We start from the raw sequence: 22,176 nt of genomic DNA on the forward strand, positions 1-22,176 counted from the left end.
TCCAAGTAGGATTTATACAAATTACACTGAATAATTCAAACCTAATTTCATGTTCTTGTAAAGAAGCCAAACTTTCTGCACTAGTAAATGAACTATTTTTTAAAAGACATCTGACTCCATCCAACATCAACTAAAATGCGCCGTTCATTGTATCCAATGAATGAGTCAATTTCTTGCGTCGGCAAATGTTTAATAAAAGAATCCCTCAAGTTTGAAAACTAGACTCTTCTGATCATTCATATGTTCAGAGTTCATTCAAAGAGCAGCTACTGTACCCAACTTTTAAGACCTAAGACTTGTATATTATTACAATATTTAGTATAAAGCTGAAAATATCTGGAACAAAGAATCTTTGTTGTTCCCTCTGCATTTTCCATAATACAGGTTTAACGAATTAATAATTCAAGTAGATGAACTTAGTGCTTGTGTGACAAATATAAAATCCTTGATGGCACTTGAAAAAACCGAGGTCATTGTACTACGTCTGCGAGACTCAGTGTAGCCTCCAGTTGTACTGTAAGAAACCTTGGAATCTTATAAGACCAGGAGCTCTCATTCAAAGGGCAGACAAATCAAGCTTGTGAAACAGCCTATTCCCATCTGTGTAATACAGCAAAAATCTTGCCTAAACGCGATGCTGAAAAACGTATCCATGCATTTGTTACATCTAGATTAGACTACTGTAACTTCCTGCTCACAACGTGTCCTAAAAGCTCCTTAAAAAGCTTTCAACTGATTCAAAATGCAGCAGCAAGATTACTAACAGGAACTAAAAGAAGAGAGCATAATACGTAGGTGCTCGAGTCTCTTCACTGGCTCCTGGCTCCTGACCTACAAAGCCATAAATGACATGGCCTCATCCTACCTCAAAGATGCTATAGAACCATATCATCCAAACAGAGCTCTTCCCTCTCAAAATGCTGGCCTTCTGGTGGTCCCAAGAGTCTCTAAAAGCACAGTAGGAGGTTGAGCGTTTAGCCACAAAGCTCCTGTGTTATGGAATCAGCTCCTGTCCATGTTAAAGAGGCCGACACAGTCTCTTCATTTAAGACCAGGCTTAAAACGTTCCTCTTTGAAATGACTTATGGTTTCATAAGACAGCTACGCTGCCCTAGGAGCAACTATGCTGGGGGAAGTATGGCAGCTTGAGCACTATCCTCTGCTTCTTATTATATCAACAATATTGATTGACATTTAATTTTTCTTGCAATCTGTTCATTGCTTGTTCTCCCTCTTCCCCGAGGGGAGTGGAACCGGCACATCGATGATCTGTGGATCCACCTGGAGAAACGCTCTCTACTCCAGATGAATGGTTCTTCATCTGCCTCGACCTGAGTGGTTCTAGCTCCACAGTCCATCTGCAAATTGAAGCCCGTCCGCCTGTCCGTCTGAGGGAGTCAGATCTCTCCTTCACTGTGGAACTACTTTTTCCAAAAGAGGTTTGGTAGTTTGTCCTTTCTGAGAAGGAGGGTTTTCACTGTTTTTCACTGTCGCCCTTCAAGGCAACCGCTGTTGTGATTCTGGGCATAACAAAAATGAATTTAATTTAATTTAATATATTTCATGATAATTCTAAACATCCATGCTAATATTGATGATGAGACTCTAAAATGTGCACATAATTGCTGATAGAACACATGTTGTGAGTTAAACTACTAAACTGCTACAAAGTACACGACTGCTTTGAAGTACATGCAGTGCATAGTAGGCCTATGAGATGACTAAGTGTGAGGTCACTTCCAGGTCCAAGCAGTGCAACAAAACAGATGATTTAGTTTTGTTTTTGACACTATGCCACAGTGCTGTGCTCAGTTTTGTTCAAATACTGTAGATCAATAGATCAATGCACAGAAACAGGACAGAGAAGCTTTCCTTTCACCGGTTTGACTTCAATGCATGAAAAAAAAAGCTTTAGAATCAGTCGACAGATGCGCCTTTGACCCAGAAGCAAGAAATATGCTGTGTGTGACGTCATCACTAAACAATCCCATAGATATTCCCTTTTCACAGTGTTTTAGAGTGTTCCATATATCCTCACTTCAATGCAATGACTCTAAAAAAAGCTCTGAGAACACTGTGTGCATATATTTTTACCATGTTTAACAATCAGCCTATTTTTATTCCCTGTTGGCCCCTTAGAGACAAAAATACTCATCCCAAAGTGCAGCGCTGTGTCTTCAGGAGCAGAGGAGGCACAGCAGATCAAAGATGAATTGTTTTTTTAATCAAAACCCACTCACTCGCTGCTTTCTGCGCTCAACTCTAAAATACTGCTGCTGCGGCTGCTGTTGCCTAGCGACCGGTGGAAGAGGAAATGTGAAGAACACAATGCTGTCATTTGTGCCTTTTCAACAACACTAACCAGCCAAAAGTTCAACTGTGGACACTGCAAGAAATGTGTGGAATATGATGCATTATTTAGACCTTTAGTTTGGTCCTGTTCTAGTCCTGGTTTAGTCCCGATGTAGACTTGGGTTTGGTCCTGTTCTAGTCCTGGTTTAGTCCCGATGTAGACTTGGTTTGGTCCTGTTCTAGTCCTGGTTTAGTCCTGATGTAGACTTGGGTTTGGTCCTGTTCTAGTCCTGGTTTAGTCCTGATGTAGACTTGGGTTTGGTCCTGTTCTAGTCCTGGTTTAGTCCTGATGTAGACTTGGTTTTGGTCCTGTTCTAGTCCTGGTTTAGTCCTGATGTAGACTTGGTTTGGTCCTGTTCTAGTCCTGGTTTAGTCCTGATGTAGACTTGGGTTTGGTCCTGTTCTAGTCCTGGTTTAGTCCCGATGTAGACTTGGGTTTGGTCCTGTTCTAGTCCTGGTTTAGTCCTGATGTAGACTTGGTTTAGTCCTGTTCTAGTCCTGGTTTAGTCCTGATGTAGACTTGGGTTTGGTCCTGTTCTAGTCCTGGTTTAGTCCTGATGTAGACTTGGTTTGGTCCTGTTCTAGTCCTGGTTTAGTCCTGATGTAGACTTGGTTTGGTCCTGTTCTAGTCCTGGTTTAGTCCTGATGTAGACTTGGGTTTGGTCCTGTTCTAGTCCTGGTTTAGTCCTGATGTAAACTTGGTTTAGTCCTGTTCTAGTCCTGGTTTAGTCCTGATGTAGACTTGGGTTTGGTCCTGTTCTAGTCCTGGTTTAGTCCTGATGTAGACTTGGTTTAGTCCTGTTCTAGTCCTGGTTTAGTCCTGATGTAGACTTGGGTTTGGTCCTGTTCTAGTCCTGGTTTAGTCCTGATGTAGACTTTGGTTTGGTCCTGTTCTAGTCCTGGTTTAGTCCTGATGTAGACTTGGTTTGGTCCTGTTCTAGTCCTGGTTTAGTCCTGATGTAGACTTTGGTTTGGTCCTGTTCTAGTCCTGGTTTAGTCCTGATGTAAACTTGGTTTAGTCCTGTTCTAGTCCTGGTTTAGTCCTGATGTAAACTTGGTTTAGTCCTGTTCTAGTCCTGGTTTAGTCCTGATGTAAACTTGGTTTGGTCCTGTTCTAGTCCTGGTTTAGTCCCGATGTAGACTTGGTTTGGTCCTGTTCTAGTCCTGGTTTAGTCCTGATGTAGACTTGGTTTGGTCCTGTTCTAGTCCTGGTTTAGTCCTGATGTAGACTTGGTTTGGTCCTGTTCTAGTCCTGGTTTAGTCCTGATGTAGACTTGGTTTGGTCCTGTTCTAGTCCTGGTTTAGTCCTGATGTAGACTTGGTTTAGTCCTGTTCTAGTCCTGGTTTAGTCCTGATGTAGACTTGGGTTTGGTCCTGTTCTAGTCCTGGTTTAGTCCTGGTCTTGTTCATGTTTAGCACAAAAGAGATGCTTCAAAAGTGCCTTGATACTTGGAAGTGAGGGTAATTTGAATGTTGGATTAATTGAATTGAGTTTGGTGTATGGACTTTAAAAACACAGAGGAGCTCTTTCTGAGCTTTACACACTGCTGCATTCCAGTCGTCCTCGGAGGTCGGATCTCGGAGTGAAGTTTTCTTCAAGTAAAACTAAAAGCAATATAATGCAGTTTATGTGCAGTAACGATTCAAATCAAATATAAATGAAAAGTGCTCAAATCAACCAGACATGGATCCATTTTAACTAATGTATTAAGCCGGACTTTGATATTACATTTGTAAGACATAAATCAATGTTTGAGTGTGTATTTCTGCTTTTGTTCTCATTTGCTCTGTATAGACATTAGCAACATTAGCATAACAATGCTAACAAGTGCAGAGGCTCAACACAAGCAGGTTTACAGACGCCGGCTGGACAGTAGAAAGCAAATAAAGGGAAAAATAACAAAAGTACTGTCACTAATGAAGCCGTCAGATGTTTAACTTAACTTGGATGGTTTCTGAATGTTGCCCAAGTATCCGAGATGTAAGTCTGTTCCAGTGTGAATTTATAAGTCAGAGCTCAATAAATCTGACTTCAGAGAAGGACTAGCTCGCAGCATAAACCATGACGGTGTGACAGAATGCATGTGGAACCAAGCATTTAGAGCTCTGGAGAGGAAGATTACCTACAAGATGGATTATTAAAACACATAGTGCAGGTTTCCACTGGCTCTGGTCCCTTCGACCACCTGGTGTCAGAGTTTTTCACTTTGGTTTATGACTTTCAGTGTTTCCATACATCAGGGGGCAGCAGATGTCTCCCAAAACTATTTTTGCACTAATATAACATCCAAAGAAAGTTTTAGCGGCTGGCACAGGACATTTACAGATCTGCTCCAAAACGAACCGGTCGAAATTCTCACATACTGCAAATGTTCTCACTCTGTTTTCCCGCTACATTCAGCTACTCTCCTTGGCTCCATCTCCACCACAGCAGCAGAACCGTCAGCCCGCTCGGCCTCTCCATCTTCTCTTCACCACCACCATAGTGACTTGCATATTATTATTATTCATTGCACCGAACACATTTCTTGTCAGTTTTCCTTTATTCACCGGTATGTGGCTAGTGACGTCGCCTGCTAAGATTGACAGGTTTCCATGGCGCTGTAGGGAAGGGCATGGGAAGGGGAATGGGGAGGGGCATGGGGGGGTCAGTGAGGATGTGAGGGGGGTGTCAAGGGCGGTGTCGAGGGTACAACTGCATTTAGCGTCTTGTCATGCCTCATCTTTCACCCAAGGAACAGCCCACAAACACAGAAATGGCGGACAGCATATATGTCTCTTAAAGTTAACACAAAATGACGGCGTGGACTTCAGCCTCCCGCCAAAGGCCTTAAGCGCAGCGGGAAGGCCTGTCTCACTGTTTGTCTTCTTGAGCGGCAAAGCACCAGGGGGCAGACGGTGACAGACGGATCACTGCGCAAGAAATAGTCCCCAGCTGGAACCTTCTCCTATAGGGTAGTTCACTCGCTCGCCCTTCAGAAAGTGGCAAACGCGACTTATTTTTGGAGTCTGGTGGCGGGAAGACGTAGAGAAGAGTAAATATGTAAAGATAAGTGATGTTTTGTTCATTTGTTCAACGGTTTTTGGTTTGAGTCTGGGTGAATAATCCAAGAAGTATTATTGTATAGTTTCTAGCTCTCATAAACACGTTGGCGTAAGCTTACATATTTTTGGGAGCACGAACAAATTTAGAACAGCTTTTTTATGTCGGAAAGTGAAGCAAGGCGGGCCACCAATGCACAGCCAATCAGCTCTCATGCCAAAGGGTCATAAAGCAAAGTGAACAGCTCTTTCTTACAACTTTGCAATCGATATCGACTTTCACAATTACACGGGGACGATGAAAAAAATCAAAACTCAAATCAAAACATTGCATCTATGGAAAACACAAAATGAAAGAGCCATGTGAGTCACTATGAGGCGCTTTAGGATGGGAGTGTTGGCTGTGTGTTGGTGGCCCACCCCGCTGTCCCATCCCTCTGTCCCATCCCGCTGTCCCACCCCGCTGTCCCACCCCGCTGTCCCACCTGAAAAGCTGTTCTAAAGCTGTGCGTGTGCCCAAACTGTCATGTATGCGAATACTATGAATGCTCTGAAGGGTTTGTGAGAGCGAGTAACTCAGATAAATACATTCTTCCTCCTTTTATGGTTTGAAAATCCGGCGCAGCTTTAATACAACTGAGCAAATTTGTGCGAAATGCTCTGAGACAGTAAGAAGTGGATTTAACCAATCACAGGGAAGTGTGAGCATTCAGAAGAAGCAGATGGCTTTAGTAACCTCTTCAGGTAATATAAAATACAAAAAGTGCATGAATCAAAATTGTGGTCGAGCCCACCCTGACTAAAGCGTAATGGGAACAGAACCAGACCAAGCAGACTGAGTAGAGCATAGGGCTGAGGAGGGTGGCTGAAAACGGGCCTTTTCTGGTACATGCATGATTGGTAGCAGGGGCTGTGCCAGAGGGGTGGCTTGGGGGGCACCAGTCCTCCTTCGGATGGGCAATTCACCGCCATTTTTGCCCTCTTTTCCATAGGACAGCCACCATCACCTACATTTTCAAATCGCAACCAAATAGTGTTCAAAGTTTTTAGCCTTGTTTTTGCCAGTATAACCCAGGGCAGTAGTGGCTAAAGAAGTTTGCCCAAGAAGGTGTTGTCCTATCAATACTATTTTAGGTATAAATGTGATACTACAAAACTACTTCAAAACTACTGTACCCTTGCATCCCCAAAAATATTTCCAGCAATCTTGAACCATTTTCATCGAGACTGTGCAGCCCGCTAAAGTAAACCAAGTTAGATGAATATGTTTACAGCAGACATCACATATTTGAGTGGTTCCTCTCTCTTCTAAAGTGAGAACATTTGGGAGAGTGCAGGCCCCGTGGCTCTTGCTCTAAGTGGGAGACAAATTGAAGCTTGTAGAGGCCAACGAGGCGCGATGAATTCTCCGTCTGTCTCTCCATCAAGACGAGCTACTCACACGTTCTAAAGCCATCTGAAAAGTGAGCCCGACCACGACCGCAGCAAACAGAGACACAATCATGTCTCTGGTGCAGTTTGTGAATGGACTGTGCATAAAGCTGTTTTGATGATGTGATTTACTTCTCAAAAAACATACCTGGAGTTGTGTTCTGTTTCATTGATTTGAGTACTTTTGTATATTCAGTCCGTCTAGAACAGATAAAAGGCCGTTCACACCTCGCCGTCCAAAGCGTCCAGTTTACATTCAGTCTATGTGGACGCGCGTCTTGGGCGTCCTGAGTTTTTGCGGCGCGTTTCGGGGTCTTTTAAGGGCGCTCGGAGGGCGTTTGAGCAGAAAATTTGGACAAAGCTCAACTTTTCTGTGCAGGCAGCCAATCAGAGATGACACTCCCGTGACTTGCACGACCAGGAAGAAGACCCAAAACAAACCCCACGAAACACCGCAATTTAGTACAAATACACATTTCATTTGTATATGTGCTTTTCTTAGCTGTTTTTTGAAAAACAACATCAACCACTGAACATGGGCCTTAGACACTGTGAGAAGGAGGAGATAGAGAGGCTGAGGCGGCTGCAGTTTGAAATGTGTGATGTGAAAAAGGCGGAGGAGAGAGAGTGCATTTTCTGTGCATATGAATAGGTTGAAAACTGGTCAAAACATATAAAATAACCTGCAACTGTTTGACTCCAACAGGAGGGAGGAAGAACATAGACTTCCTGGTTAAAGGTGATTTATGCAACTTTCATGGTTGGTCCATCACTTGCTTGTCTCCATGGAGATGTCATTGGTTTGCCTGGACTGTTCCCCAGAATAACATGAAACATATGTATCTTAGTTAAAGGCGTTGAACCAAATTTGTACTGTCAAAAAGGTAATTTTGACCTATTTGTAGCAGTCTTTATTAGATATTCCTCACTTTGTCATGTATTTCATGCATCGCTTTTCATCTAGACCCAATTTTGCAGTCACATTAAAGCTAATATTAACTAGCATGCTCACAACGCACCTCCTGTTTTTTGGAGAATGAAACACTGTATAATTAGATCCATAACACACATCAGCTCTCTCATTTTGCAACATACTGCACCAAAACAAACTACATGGAAAAACAAATCGGGCACAGCCTCTTTAACCATCAAAGTACCTTGAAAAACTCCACAGGTCTGACCTTTAGGTCGGTCATGTGGCGTCAACTGCTTGTCTCCATGGTGATAGATAGGTTTCATGCCATACTGTGTAACATTCCAGGCAAATCAATACCATCTCCATGGAGACGAGCAGACGGCCATGTGTTCTTTATGCATTTAGAACAAGCAGAAGGATTGATGTTTCTGGTGTGAGTCTCTCTCTTCTGGACCACACTTGGAACGGCAGCACCAGAAGACGGAAGAGAAAAAAGTGTGACTCAGAAAGGCATCTAGTCGGACGCCAGCGAATTGCCAAGTGTGCGGTTGCCATGACGACAGGAAGAAAATGAACCCAGCGACTCCAAGGAGACGGCCACAAAAGGCAGGTGGTGGCGGATGGAGGAGGAAAAGGGTTGGGGGGGTGAGATGTAAATTATAACAATCACTGTGGAAGAGTACTGGTCCCGCGCTTACCCCCCACCACGCACACGCCCCCCACCACGCACACGCCCCCCACCACGCACACGCCCCCCACCACGCACACGCCCCCCACCACGCACACGCCCCCCACCACGCACACGCCCCCCACCACGCACACGCCCCCAACAACTGCTGCTGCAAGTCCAGTTTAAGCCAATGGAAATGATTCAGGACTTAAGGAAACTGATTAAATATATTTAAATTTTTTGATTGAGACGAAGAGAAGAACGCTTTGGTAAAGAGGGACTTAAAGGTGGACTGTGTTAAAGGTGCAGCCAGCCCCTGGTACCGAATCCCACCAGTTTCATAAGCGCATTCACCGAACCCATAAAAAAATCATATCTTTATTTTTCCAATTAAGAATAATTGGAAAAATAAAGATATGATTTTTTTCAAATTCAAAACATAGGTGTAAATTTTACTAGTAGTTATAGAAAAGGACAAGGGAAATGGCCCCAGAGGCTGACCTATTCCTATCCTTTTGGCCCTTTTGGGGCCGGGCTGGTGACAGGTCTTATCCCAAAAGGGGTTTTGATACAGGTTGGACTCTGGGCGATTTCCCTGGTCCTTTTGGCCCTTTAGGTGTAAGCTGGTACCAAGACTTTGCCCGGAAAGGTGGGCTTTGATTCAGTCTAAAATATTAAGAAAGAAATCACAGGACGTACAGTCACAAGTCGACTACTGAACACACCAAATTCCCTGCAGCACTGATAGGCCAAGCGGGGCGTGTCATCACGAATCATATGAGTCGGATGTGTGTCTCGACCTTCCCCGAACCCCTGAGATTGACTCGATCGAACCCAGGTTAAGAACCCCTGCCCTAACCCCTTACCCTATGTGTTTGGAACAGCTGGCACTGATAGAAACATTCTATCCCATTCATAATAGTTATGACATTTGTAGACTTCTCAGACAATAGATAGATACATTCAAAGTTTGGCAGAGGCAAAACAAAATATATATATATACATTTAAAGTTTATCACAATTCACAATTTAATGCAGGATTTGTGGAGCTTAGTAACATAAAACAAACATTCCCTTGTCAAAGTGTTGAACGCCTTACTGAGAGAAGTCAATGTTCCACAGTGGGCTGAATGTCTCTCCTGATCATTACCCCCCCACTCTTTCCCCATTTTCATATTTCACAAAAAACAACTCTTAAATTTTTTTTTTAAATAAATAAAAAATAAGGCTGTGGAAAATGTAGAGGTTTAGGAGACGGATGGTTCTGCTGCTGCTGCTGCTGCTGCTGCTGCTGAGGAGGTGGAGGAGGAGGTGGAGGAGGAGGTGGAGGAGGAGGTGGAGGATTAGAGAAAGAGGAGGAGGAGATGGAGGATTAGAGAAGGAGGTGGAGGACTAGAGAAGGAGGAGGAGGAGGAGGAGGATTAGAAAAGAAGAAGAAGAAGGAGGAGGATTAGAGAAGGAGGTGGAGGATTAGAGAAGAAGGTGGAGGATTAGAGAAGAAGGTGGAGGATTAGAGAAGGAGGTGGAGGATTAGAGAAGAAGGTGGAGGATTAGAGAAGGAGGTGGAGGATTAGAGAAGGAGGTGGAGGATTAGAGAAGGAGGTGGAGGATTAGAGAAGAAGGTGGAGGATTAGAGAAGGAGGTGGAGGATTAGAGAAGGAGGTGGAGGATTAGAGAAGGAGGAGGAGGATTAGAGAAGAAGGTGGAGGATTAGAGAAGGAGGTGGAGGATTAGAGGAAGAGGAGGAGGAGGAGGAGGAGGAGGAGGAGGAGGAGGAGGAGGAGGAGGAGGAGGAGGAGGAGGAGGAGTGCATCAATAGTCTTCTAGGTTACTGGACATGATCACATTAGTTACAATGGTACAGTGAATGGTGCGGATGCGTGGCTCAGTAGTAAAGCTGAAGTACATATGCAGAGCAACACGTTCAAGAACCAGCTGAAGTTATCAAGTCTTCCCTCACTTTCTACCCAGTTTCTGAATAAAAAAATGAAGCTATATATTGTTATAAGTTGATATTGTAAAAATGTGTATATGATTTCCCTTCTACTACATTGTTTTCCACACAGGGTTGAACCATATAGAGCTGTGTTTTTTAAAGCCTCTGAGGGTTCATATACCTCCCATGTTTGTCAGCGTGGCTCCTCCTCACCGGACGGAGCTGCGGGGGCCGTGCCTGTTGCTAGGCGAGAAAGTGCTGCGCTGATGATGACGCGTACAGCTCCTCAGCCAATCGGACGGCTCGCTGAGGTGAGGGTTCCCCGTTTCAGAGAGAGCAGGAGGCGTGTTCAGGACTGCGCCCCAAAATCTGTGACTGTCCCAGGGCTGGCTGACGAGCTCAACCACTTTCTTTTTCCCACTAAATCAACATTTTGTTATGTATTCTTTAATTATCTTTAAAATATTTATGCTAAATGAACTTTTTTGAGCTTTTTCTTCATCATAATCATACCTGGTGTTGTTTCTTTCACTCATGTTACAAATGTTCTGTTCCACTTTGAAATCATCCAATAAAACCACTGGATTTCACCCCAGATTATTTGCTATCTAAAAGTGCATATGACATACACATTTCACTAAAACATATGCACATGATTGTGTTAAGATTTTACTAAAGATTCGGCCTATTTTTCCACAGTTTGAGTTTTTGTGAGGTTTATTTTTTGTATTCCTGTTTGAATATGAGCAGCAGATGTGACATAGGTCATTTCACAACTGTTACCAAGCAACCGTACTGTAAACACGGACCAAAATCCATCATTACTCAACACAATACCTGATAAGACCTTTATTTTGTTAAATGATTGTCAAAGTGAATTGCCAAAAAACTCAATAGCAGTAGCTCAGTGGTAGAGTGCCCGTCCACTGGTCCAGAGGTCCGTGGTGCGATCGCAGGTGAACACTGCCGTTGTGCTCTTGGGCAAGATACTTACTCCACCCTTGAGTACGCGGTTCCTTGATTTAAAGTTCCTTGAGTGCGTTGGAGGTAGAAAACTGTTGTATTAATGTGACCGTTTTTGATGTCAAAGGGACAGATTTTTCATTTTTTCTTCGCAAACTGCAACTTGACTGATGTAAAACTATTATAAACATTTACAACAGGTTAATACAAAGTAACAATATTAATAATTGTTTTAAAAATATGAGAAAAAGACTCATTGAAGTCTTTACATCAATGTTTGTGGGCCAGACGAAAGCAGAAATAAGGCACTGTTTATGAATAACGCTCTTAAACAAACCACTACAGAACAGATGGTAACTTACCTTACCTAAAAATTAGATACATTCCCTTCACAAGAAAGACGCTGATTTTGATCCATCTTTGACCCATCTTGTCAAACATGGATTTGACCAATATTTATTACAGAAATCCATTTTTGCCAGCCAGAGTTTTGCTGACCCGCGGCGAGGGGGAAGTAGTACGTTGAGTATGACTGAGCTTTATAGAGTCTGATAAAAAGTGCAGGAGCATGTAGTGAATGAGGTGAAGGACATCTGAACACCACCAACATCTCATTCATATTGCATTACGATAAAACGAGTCACATATTCCATGTCGATGCTGCGGTCATGCCATAAACGTCTGATCCTCGGCTGCTGCCCTCGCCGCTCTTGACTTATTTCCTCCCGATTGCCTCTGGTGAGTGTCGGCGGTTCTCCGTGAAGTGGAGCTCTGTTGAAATATTCATCACATTATGTAAGATTACAGAGGAGTGAGCGAGCAGGAGCAGTGTTTAGGAACCATGGGAAGTAGGAATGTTTCGCCAAGACTACAGCTGTGCAAAAAGGAGGCTTGACTGAAGTACATTTCTGAAACTATGGCTTGCTTCAAGGTATCGCACTTTCTGGTCTTCATCGGATTTATGTCCAATTGACACGCCAACAACGGCATGACATCCAGTGAACTGTGGAAGCTACTGTTAAGTCACTTTGCAAGTTCGTGCCTTTAGACTTAGATGGCCTTTACTTCGCTATGATGCTAATTTGTTCTTGCTTCACTCCCCACTGCCAGCAGAGAACATCCAATCCCAGTGTCTATGGAAAAGCTTCAAGAGCAGTGGAGAAGCTACCAGAACATTGTGAAAAATGAAAAGGCAAAACACTTCTCAGGCATCCGTTCTCAAAATTGTTTGTGTGCTTTTTAAAACTATATCTTCCATTTTAAACCCTATCCAGGCCCGCTTCTACAGAGACATCGACGAGGGTATGTGATGATTTTCTGGCAAGTCGACTCTATCTGGTCTAATATTGTGATCAGGTATTTTATTTTGGACAAAGAGCTTCATCATGCTGCTCGTTTTTTACTACTTTTAAGCAATTCTCACATTCAACCCTGATTCTGAGTTAAAACCATCATCTTGTCCCACAGACTCCATTCCAGCACATAAGTTCAAAGAGGTCTGGCAGACTATTGGGCATAATGTTTTGGAAATTGTAAATTAAAGCCCAGTTTAGATGAACAGGCCATGTCTAGTTAAAGACCCACATTGAAGCTTCCATTTCTGTCAAAGATGTTTAGAAAAAAGTGTCTTTATCCAACTACGGTCTTTTTTACAACAACACGATCTAATGGACATTTATCAGGTTATAAGTTGTTTTATAGCACAGAAACTGCACAGGTTTTTAATGATCTGTTTTTACTGGCTGATGCTGGGAGTGCAGCTGTTCTTTAGACCTAACAGCTGCTTTTGACACAGTGGAACTCACAATTCTCTCATCTCGCTTGGAGCCGCGCGTGGGCGTCAGGGAAACGACATCGGTGTGGTTCAGGGGCCACCTGACTCACAGGTGATGTAGTGTAAAAGTTGGGGACTCCTTTTCTTCACCGGCCCCTCTACATTGTAGGGTCCCACAAGGCTCTATTCTTTGACCTATTCTTTTTTCATTGTTGCACCTGCCTCTTGGTCAATTTCTTTAGAAAACATAAGGTATTGTATCACTTTTATGCGGACGATTTCCAAGTCAATCGACACTAAAAATGGTTCCCTGGCACCCCTCCTGAAATGTTTGAATGGTGTCAAGGCTTGGTTAGTTATGAATTTCCTAAACCTAAATGAGTCAGAAATAGCAATGGGTCTTTTTAAGCCTAACAAAGCAGTTGATTTTAATGTGGACTTGAGCTCGCTCCAACCCTACATCAAGTCTACATGTTTTACATCTAGACTGCAATTTAGTTTCAAGTGGCACTGTGTCACTTTCACTTCCCCACCTGCTTCTCACCATGGAGAGGTTAATGCTTTGCCTTGAATGCTTCATAATATGCCATTAAACATATCTCCATGTAGACAAGCCAGTGACGCCTCAGTCTTTTAACATCTGCTATTTGTGTTCTTCTCTTGCCTGATGTGCTCTTGTGTGCATGACAAATTCCCTTTGAAAGAATACTTAATTAGTACATTAATTCAAGTTAAAGGTCACATCTGTGGTAAGGCGTCCCTGCTCACAGTAAGAATCTTTTACAACGTATTTTTGAGCAAACCTGTAATTGCATAAGTTAAATGACATACTGTGGAGCATTCCGAGCAAAGAATGACTATCTCCACGGATACAAGCGTCTGGCAAAAACCCCTGACCAGACAGGTTACATCGTGCACTTTTAAGCAAATTCTACTCAGAAATATCTTCAATCAACACATGATCCGTTATGTGTCAACTGATGAATTGTTAACTTGACTTACAGCACAAGGCTTTTTCAATTTATTTTCTGACACACAAAAGAAGTGCTCCGACCGTCATGATTGCGTGTAATTGCCGCCTGTCTGCCTCTTGTACTTCAGAGACAATACAAGCTTCATATCGGCTCATTGTTCTCAGATGCGCAGTGAGATCTGGGCTCTTTGGGCTGCGCGGCTGATGAAAAGCTTCAACATCTGAGGAGAAAACTTGTCACACTCACAAGGAAAAGCTATTTTAGTGACGTTCAGAACTGCAGCCAGAAGAGACACGTTTAAACAGTGCAATATGTTACTTTTCTGATAAAGGGTCCGATGCCTGATTACCTCATGGAAATGTTATTGCCTGAAATGCTGATGGTATTTTATCTATTTGAACTTTTATTCAATTACTAGTTTTGCCCGGTGTCATTCCATGTCCAACATGGTAAAAGTTGAAACAAAGTTCAACAATAGAAGACCATTTTTCTTTTTATCCTATTGTTGATTTAAATTGTTTTTCTTTAACGCATGCTCTTTTTGATTTTAGATGTTTTATTATTGTTGTGATGGTTTTATGTTGCACTGAATCACCAAAGCAAGTTCCGTGTTTTGTTCATTTACAATAAACCTTTTTCTGACTCTGATTCTGACATTGGCCAATGTAGTAAAGCTCTTGAATTATTACCAGAAAGTATGTGGTTTGATCCCAGCATTGATTAAATCGGACCGGGGTAAAACTGGAGGCACTGCTCTGTCTGAAGCGCTGTTACCCAAGCTAAGACTTCAATCTGAGTTTTGCTTTAAGACAGACTGATCCAAAAAAACTTTGTACTGTACTTTCAGTTTCAAATAACATAATAATCACAAGCTAGTTAGCATTAGCCAAGTGTTTTTCAGTTAGTCACTTTCATCTTTTTGATGAAAATCAAACACTTGACCAACCATGAACGCTTGTGTTGATAACAGGCTCCTGAAAATGTGTTATGGAAATGAATTTGGTATTTTTTTGTCAAACCACCTAAAATGCGTCAGGCCATGTTTGCTAATGTTTGCTAATCATGTTTGCTAATCATTACAGGTGCTCAAAGAGGCCAAGTGGACAGTTTATTAATAAAGGGATATTAAAGGTATAATGTAGTGTTTTGCAAAGCTAAAAAAACACTATCATTATTGAATTAATTTAATTATTCTTTTTTTCCACTATCTGGACCTATTATCCATGTAGGCCTATGTGTATGGAGAAAGTGCTATCCATGGTCCTGAAATGACAGTTGTGTGGGATAGAGCTAATCTTAACTCACATGATACACAGTTCACACAAGGGCTGTAAGTGTTTCCCCATTAAAAGGCATAAAATCACTTTGTTAGTTTATAGGGATTGTAAAGTAGTTTCTTTAACAACAGTAGAAACGAGAAAACTCGAGGTAGCTGGAGTTTTAGGAGTGAATTGTGACTTTAATCTCTTTTTACATAAGATGGTGTTCACGCACATCTCTGCATGTATAGTTATTGTTGGATCTTGTGAGTTTAATTTGAGTCTGAGCTTTTGAGAGCTTGCAACACGCCCAGTTCAATAGACTTTTTGATGTACACGGCAAGTCTTTGGTGATATATGCATTTATTTGACTGACTACAACCCTACCTCACACATCAATGCCATCTTTTAAATGATTGGTGCTGGCTTAGAGCATTAGGTCTGGTTTACTGTTTTGCTGCTGTGAAGTGGAAGAAATTGTGGAAAGATCTACATTTCAAGTCTCATAGAATCTAAAAGCACAAAAACAAGATCCAGATGTGTGAATCGGACTGTTTTTGTTTACCATGACCAATAAACCTCCACTGAGCTGTCCCCGACCATTCAGCTCCAAAAAATAACTCAAGACACGCAAAGTGTTTGGAGTCAATTGTTCTGGTTTTTATTGTTGCACCATTTTTACAAATACACACAATGTCCAAATGTTGATCTCACTTTTGACTGGTTTTGGTTTGACGAGCACCGTGCCCATGTGCGCGCCGGGACAGGAACACCTAGTACCCGGCCGCCGGCACACGTTTAAAGATCGGATTGGTTTTCCACTGGGATCAAAAAAGACGAAGGACTACAGATTCACCCAACCACAGACATGCAAATTTTACCGAGTCAGGGCGCTGGCTCGTCGGGGCAGGCGGCGCTGGTCCGGTCCGGCTCGGAGGGGTTTGAGTGCTACGGATTCTGCCAGGGACACGCCGCCACCTGCCCCGCGAGACAACTGAGGAGTGTGGGCGGAGGAGGGGGGAGGCGTGGTCAGGAGGTGGGCACGGACGCACTGACCAATAGGCGGCAAGCTTTGTAGTAGTAATAAAGACTGATAAGCATTTACCACTGGATTAAATGTAACTAAATCAGGTGTAGACACTGTATTTTGTCAAACGCAAAAGCAAGAATCATTCAATATTGTTAACGTGAAGCTTTTGTCACTTACAGCGGGAAGAGTGACCGAAATGTAATGATTGCACTGTCAAATGGATTACTCAAGTAGGATTAGAAGTATATAAGTAAACTAGTTGAGTAAATGTAACTGAGTACTACCCACTTCAGCTGAATAAATGAATCGCCTAAAGGATTCCATAGAGTTTTGAGAGCAGTCTTTACATCGCAGCCGCCCACGTGTGCAGTCCATATGTGCTGTCAGGGGGACGGGGGCGGAGGACGTGAAAAATGGATGAGAGAATGAGGGGATTCTTTCAGATTTTCAAAGTTTCCTTTAAATAAACAGGCCTTTGTGATGTGGAATGTAGCTGGACACCACACAGGCGCAAGAATCTGGGTCGAATAGGAACTAGATTCTTCAAATAGTACTTGGCAAATATGGACTGTTGAACTATTGTCCCCCAAATCCTTATTGTGCTAAATTTAGACGTTTTAAATTTTTTACCATAACTCATGTGCAAAGGTAAATTGTAGGTAAATGTTAAAGATCTACTTAAAAAATCTTTTATTTTTTTGTAAAAGACTTAACAGATTTGTAGATTTAATTACAAATATTAAAAATCTACTTTAACGATTTCATAAAAAATCTATTTTGAAAAATCTCTACATTTGATTAATTGGTCTACATTTGGTTTTGGGCCAAAAGTGTCGCTTGTTTTTGATATTATCTTAATTTTAAGTGTATAAAATAAAGATTACTTCTATTGATGAATACTGCTGGTAAAGTGGAATATTTTCAGAAGTAAAAAGTTGAAAAGTTAGATGAGTAAAAATAGAATAAAAATTATATCTGAAAAACTGTAGTTGGTGACTGTCACATAGCCATGAAATTAGATATAGAAATATTGCATCAGAATTTGCACGAACTCAAAAATACGGCAAGATTCTTGCAGAATTAAATAAATAATTAGGGTTGATAAGACTATTCATGCAGTCAGAATGCATTAGTAGTATAATATTAACAAGAAACATTCATAGCTTTTTTATCCAGAATATTACAAATATTTTCCATGCTTCCATGTTTTGACGTTTATTTATAGAAATATGTTTTTTCTTTGTTTTTGCTTTGCAACATCTTTGAAATAAAATATAAACAATTAGTGTTAACTGCGAATGGAAAGGCCATTGAGGCAATTATTGTTTTAATTAGGTATAAACTTGGTTTAACAAGTTATCAAAGTAACAGACTGGATCTTATTTACCTATTGTAATTTTTGGAGGGAGTTTTGGGGAAAGGTTAGGGATGAAAATGGAAAAAATCAAAAGCTCAAAACAGACTCGTACCAAAGTTCAAATACTACATCAGAAAAGAAGTAAATGCTAACAATAATAATAGCAATAATCACATGTGCAGTGCGTGGGTTCTCCTCCAGGTGGTCTCTCCAGTCCACTTCTTCTTCCACATATATGAACATCATTATCATTATTGTTAATCTCATCATAAGAATATACATGGGCTAGTTAATCATCCTCAGATTTTTGTTTGACATTACATTGTTGACTGAAATTTTCCAAAAGAGCTGTCCATTAATCTTGAACTGCTACGGTTTGATCCTTGCTCGGTGCCTCTGTGGCGTTGGCTTCCTTGGCGGGGGGCTCGGCGGCTGGTGTGGAGCTAGCCTCTTTAGCGTTAGCCGGTGCGCTCGCGGGTGCTGCTGCTGCTTCTGTGGGCTTGGGCTCAGCTTTGGTGGCTGGTGCCGCGGGGGCCTCAGTCTTTTTGGCCTCGTCTTTGCCCTCCGTGGCTGCAGGTGGCGCTGCCTTGGCCTCGGGCTCCTTGGCGGCTGGTTTTTCCTCAGCTTTAGCGGCCGGTTTCTCTTCAGCTTTAGCAGGCTCGGCGTTAGCGGCAGGTTTAGCCTCCTCTTTCTTCTCCTCGGGTTTGGCGGCTGCAGCATCGGCGGCCGGGGCGTCTTTAGCTGCCGTGTCGTTAGCTACGTCTTTAGCATCAGCAGCGGCGCTCTCCTCCGTGTTCTCTTTGGGCGCTTCGCTCTCCTCGACCGCGGCGCCCTCAGCTTGGGTGTCCTTGTCTTTGGACTTCTCGTCGTTCACATTATATCCCTTCTTCTTTTTGCTCAGCTTGCCTCCCATTTTGGATCACTGGCCCCTGAAACGACAAGAGCGAAAGCATATTAGAACATCTATTCACACATTGCGTTGTCAAATGTGTCAAATCAGATACTAAGCGACGCTAAAACTAGTATTGAAATTAAACACTAATTTGAAGAATTGATACAAAAAAAACACATGAAGGAGAATATTTGACCTCGTCTGAATAGAGATCTAGAATGGTCTAGAACAGATCTTTATCAGACCACATGGTTCTATCAAATAATATGATTGTGTTGAAAAAGGCAATAGATTAAATTATTCTCATTGTGGTCTTGAAATTGTTGTAGCGAATCGAGCCCATTTTAGTGACAAAATCCAGTTTAAAATTTTAGATGGATATTTTAGTAATCCCAAGGGAAATTGCAGTGAACGCTTTTGCTCACATTCACATATTAGATACATAAAATAATTTAATTGAAAGTTGCAGTCGACAATGATTTAGTACATCAATAAAAGTGCTATGTTATTGTGTGTTGTATTTGAGTATTGTGACAACACTATTAGCATAGTAAGTGCACAATCCAACAAGAACAACAATTTGCATTACATTTTACCAATCTCTGCAAATCCCCCTTGGTCCTTGACCCACTAGTTGAGAACCACTGTGCTAAACTTGCACATTATCTTAAGACTTATCAACTTCAAAAAGCTGCCTCTCTCCACTAAATAAATGGGTTTATGATTGAGGGACAGTTCATACACAGGAACAAACCTACATACAGTGTGTCACATGAAAATACTAAGGTTGTCTGTATGGAGCTCAACATCACTTAAGAACCCAAACAAACCCAAACCCTTTAACAGGGCACATGAATGCAAATAATATTATGTTGTTGTTTGGTTTTCTATGTACCAGTATTTGAGATTTTATCCTACAGACAACCTTCCAAATATTTGAATATTTGAATAGAAACCCCTTTTTAATAAACACTGTCTACAATTTGCAAAATGCACATTAATAGTGGGATAATGAAAATGTTGAATATGTTTTTTTTGTGTGATAATATTTCACTTCCATTATATATTTCAGTCTAAATGAGAGGCTGATTCAGATGGCTCTATTTTTCATGTGAGGCTCCATCTGTCTGCTCCGTGGGGAAGGCTGCACGTGGCCACACAGTGACCGGAGCTAAACATGGAACTACTGACTCCAACAAAATCTGCAAAGTGTACAAGGAACAAGCTGCTAATATGTAGTGTACAAGGAACAAGCTGCTAATATGTAGTGTACAAGGAACAAGCTGCTAATATGTAGTGTACAAGGAACAAGCTGCTAATATGTAGTGTACAAGGAACAAGCTGCTAATATGTAGTGTACAAGGAACAAGCTGCTAATATGTAGTGTACAAGGAACAAGCTGCTAATATGTAGTGTACAAGGAACAAGCTGCTAACCAGGATTTAAGACTCCAGCAAACACACAAATGTCCATGAAAAGTCAAACACATTTTAACAATAACAGCGTCACCTCATTCTAAACGGCACATTGAGCTGGAGAGCAGGTTAGAATATTAACATTTGCCCTTTAAACTGTCAAAATGCAGATGTATTGACCTGGTTTGTGACTCTGTAATTATTCGGCCTGTCTGCATGAAACAAAAACTGGTACAAAGTTCAATGCATTTTCTGTCAGCACAAATTAATAACATTTAATACTATGGCGAAAGAACAAAAAACAACAAAATCTTTAATACACAATTCAAGACAGAGCTCAGCTGACCAGACACATCACAGTAACATCTCGTGACACTTCTGAGGAAGGCAGCAAAGTGCATCCGAAACATGTCAAGGTACGACTCTAAAATACAAGTCTGACTATGAGAAATCTTAAACTTAACAATGAACAGAGACAAAGGAACTTTCATGCTCCCACACACCTGGGACATGCTTCTCCTGGGAAGAAACAGAAGACCAAATTCATTTTGATCACTTCATCTCCTGCATGTTCATCAAATATTCTTCCATTCACCAGGCCCCTGATCTTTAGCTCTGCTCTCCACCTCTGGGCTGAACAACATCCCACAGTGAGGTGCTCCTGCCACAGCGTTACACGGCCTTCCACAGCCTCCTCTTCATCATCACGATCTGAACAATGCCAGGAATTATCCTACACCACAATGCTGGCTTTATGAGGCCCAGCACGCTTCCTCTGTGTGGGGCCAGAGAGGCAGAAGCTGGGGCCGGATCCCAACAACCTGGACGACATGTGGTCTGGAGACAAAGAGCTTTATGAGAGCGACAAACTGCACTGGCTTCAGACGTACAGCAGATGTAGAAGGTCATGGGGAATAATTACTAAATAATCAAACACGCATTTCATTGAGCAGGAGAATCAGTCTGCTAAAAATAAATAAATATATTTTATATATTGATATATTGATATGTATTGGTGAAAGGTAAATCATTCCAAAGTCTGGCATTTAAATTCTGTATCTTGCAGTCTTTCAAAACTGTTGCAATACCTTCAAAACAAGTATTGTTAACAGTGAGCTCCACAGATCTGACCTGTAATTTGGCCTGGTGGTGTCACCTGCTTGTCTCCATGAAGATAGATACGTTTAATGCCTTAATTTGGAATATTCCAGGCAAAGCAATAACATTTCCATAACACAAGCAGGTGGGAATGGACACTCCACCAGGAAAGTTAGTGCACCGTTAACAGTCAAATAAAATTCAAAAATAAACATGTTTGTGAGTTTTGAGCAATGACGATATTGGTTTCTTTTCAATATTGTTATGGTTTATATTCAGAAAATTGGTTCAATTTAAAGCTACTATGTGGATTATTCTTGACAATCCCGCACCATAGCAAATCTAACAATGACATGAATTAAAATTTGCTCTATTTGTGCTAAAGTATAACAAAAGAAGTTAGCCTATTGACCCCAGCTCCGACCAGTGCGTACAATTGTACTTCGTTTTGCCTATGAATGTTATGTGTGAATGAGCCATCGATGGAGTTGGGCGTGACCGTTGATGCAAACTCAGCCATGACTTTCTTCTTCAACCCCAGGGTCGCTATGACTACAGCCTGCTTACAATTACACGTAGACAGTGATTGAAAATACCCCAAAATGTCTAGCAAAATATCTCTCGCAAAGCCTCAACTATCCCGACACATTCACGCGCCATCTTAGCACCATAATAGAATGAGTCCACCCACACGGAGCTGCAGCCTCACTCACACACAGCGGCTCATGTGTGTCTGGAGGAGGCGCAATGATTTATCTCCCTCCAACACCTCCACACCTGCTCCTCTGCGGCTCCTTCTGTTGGTTCAGCACTAGCCTTATTCACAACACTGCCCCGTAATAGATCACCGACTGAAATCAGACAGTTCTTTGTAGAGGATGTTCTAATTGTGTGGAGTTCTTTGTTCCAAGCACTGGGAGACGACTGGGTGCCACTTTATAATAACTACACCTTCATTAGCCTTAATAAAGCATGCAGAAAGACTTTGTTCATAAGGATCAAATTGTTCATTATACATTTAAGTGTTTGTTCATGCTTTATTAAGGCGTTTAACATTTCATTATAAA

The 22,176-nt window shown here is 41.8% G+C and overlaps 1 protein-coding gene across 1 annotated transcript in view; it reads right to left on the reverse strand.

Annotated features, from left to right (window-relative positions):
* Window positions 1–15,955: 15,955 nt before the first annotated feature.
* basp1 (brain abundant, membrane attached signal protein 1) overlaps window positions 15,956–22,176 on the reverse strand; it is a 42,402-nt gene continuing 36,181 nt past the window's right edge. Inside the window, exon 2 of the mRNA XM_072441775.1 lies at window positions 15,956–18,633. Within this exon, the coding sequence (XP_072297876.1) occupies window positions 18,060–18,617 (558 nt within the window). The 5' untranslated portion in view covers window positions 18,618–18,633 and the 3' untranslated portion in view covers window positions 15,956–18,059. The remainder of the gene's footprint in view (window positions 18,634–22,176) is intronic.

This window comes from Eucyclogobius newberryi, unplaced genomic scaffold (genome assembly GCF_026437365.1).
Source record: "Eucyclogobius newberryi isolate DKJ021-1_F unplaced genomic scaffold, fEucNew1.0.hap1 SCAF_12, whole genome shotgun sequence".
Taxonomy (NCBI): Eukaryota; Metazoa; Chordata; class Actinopteri; order Gobiiformes; family Gobiidae; genus Eucyclogobius; species Eucyclogobius newberryi.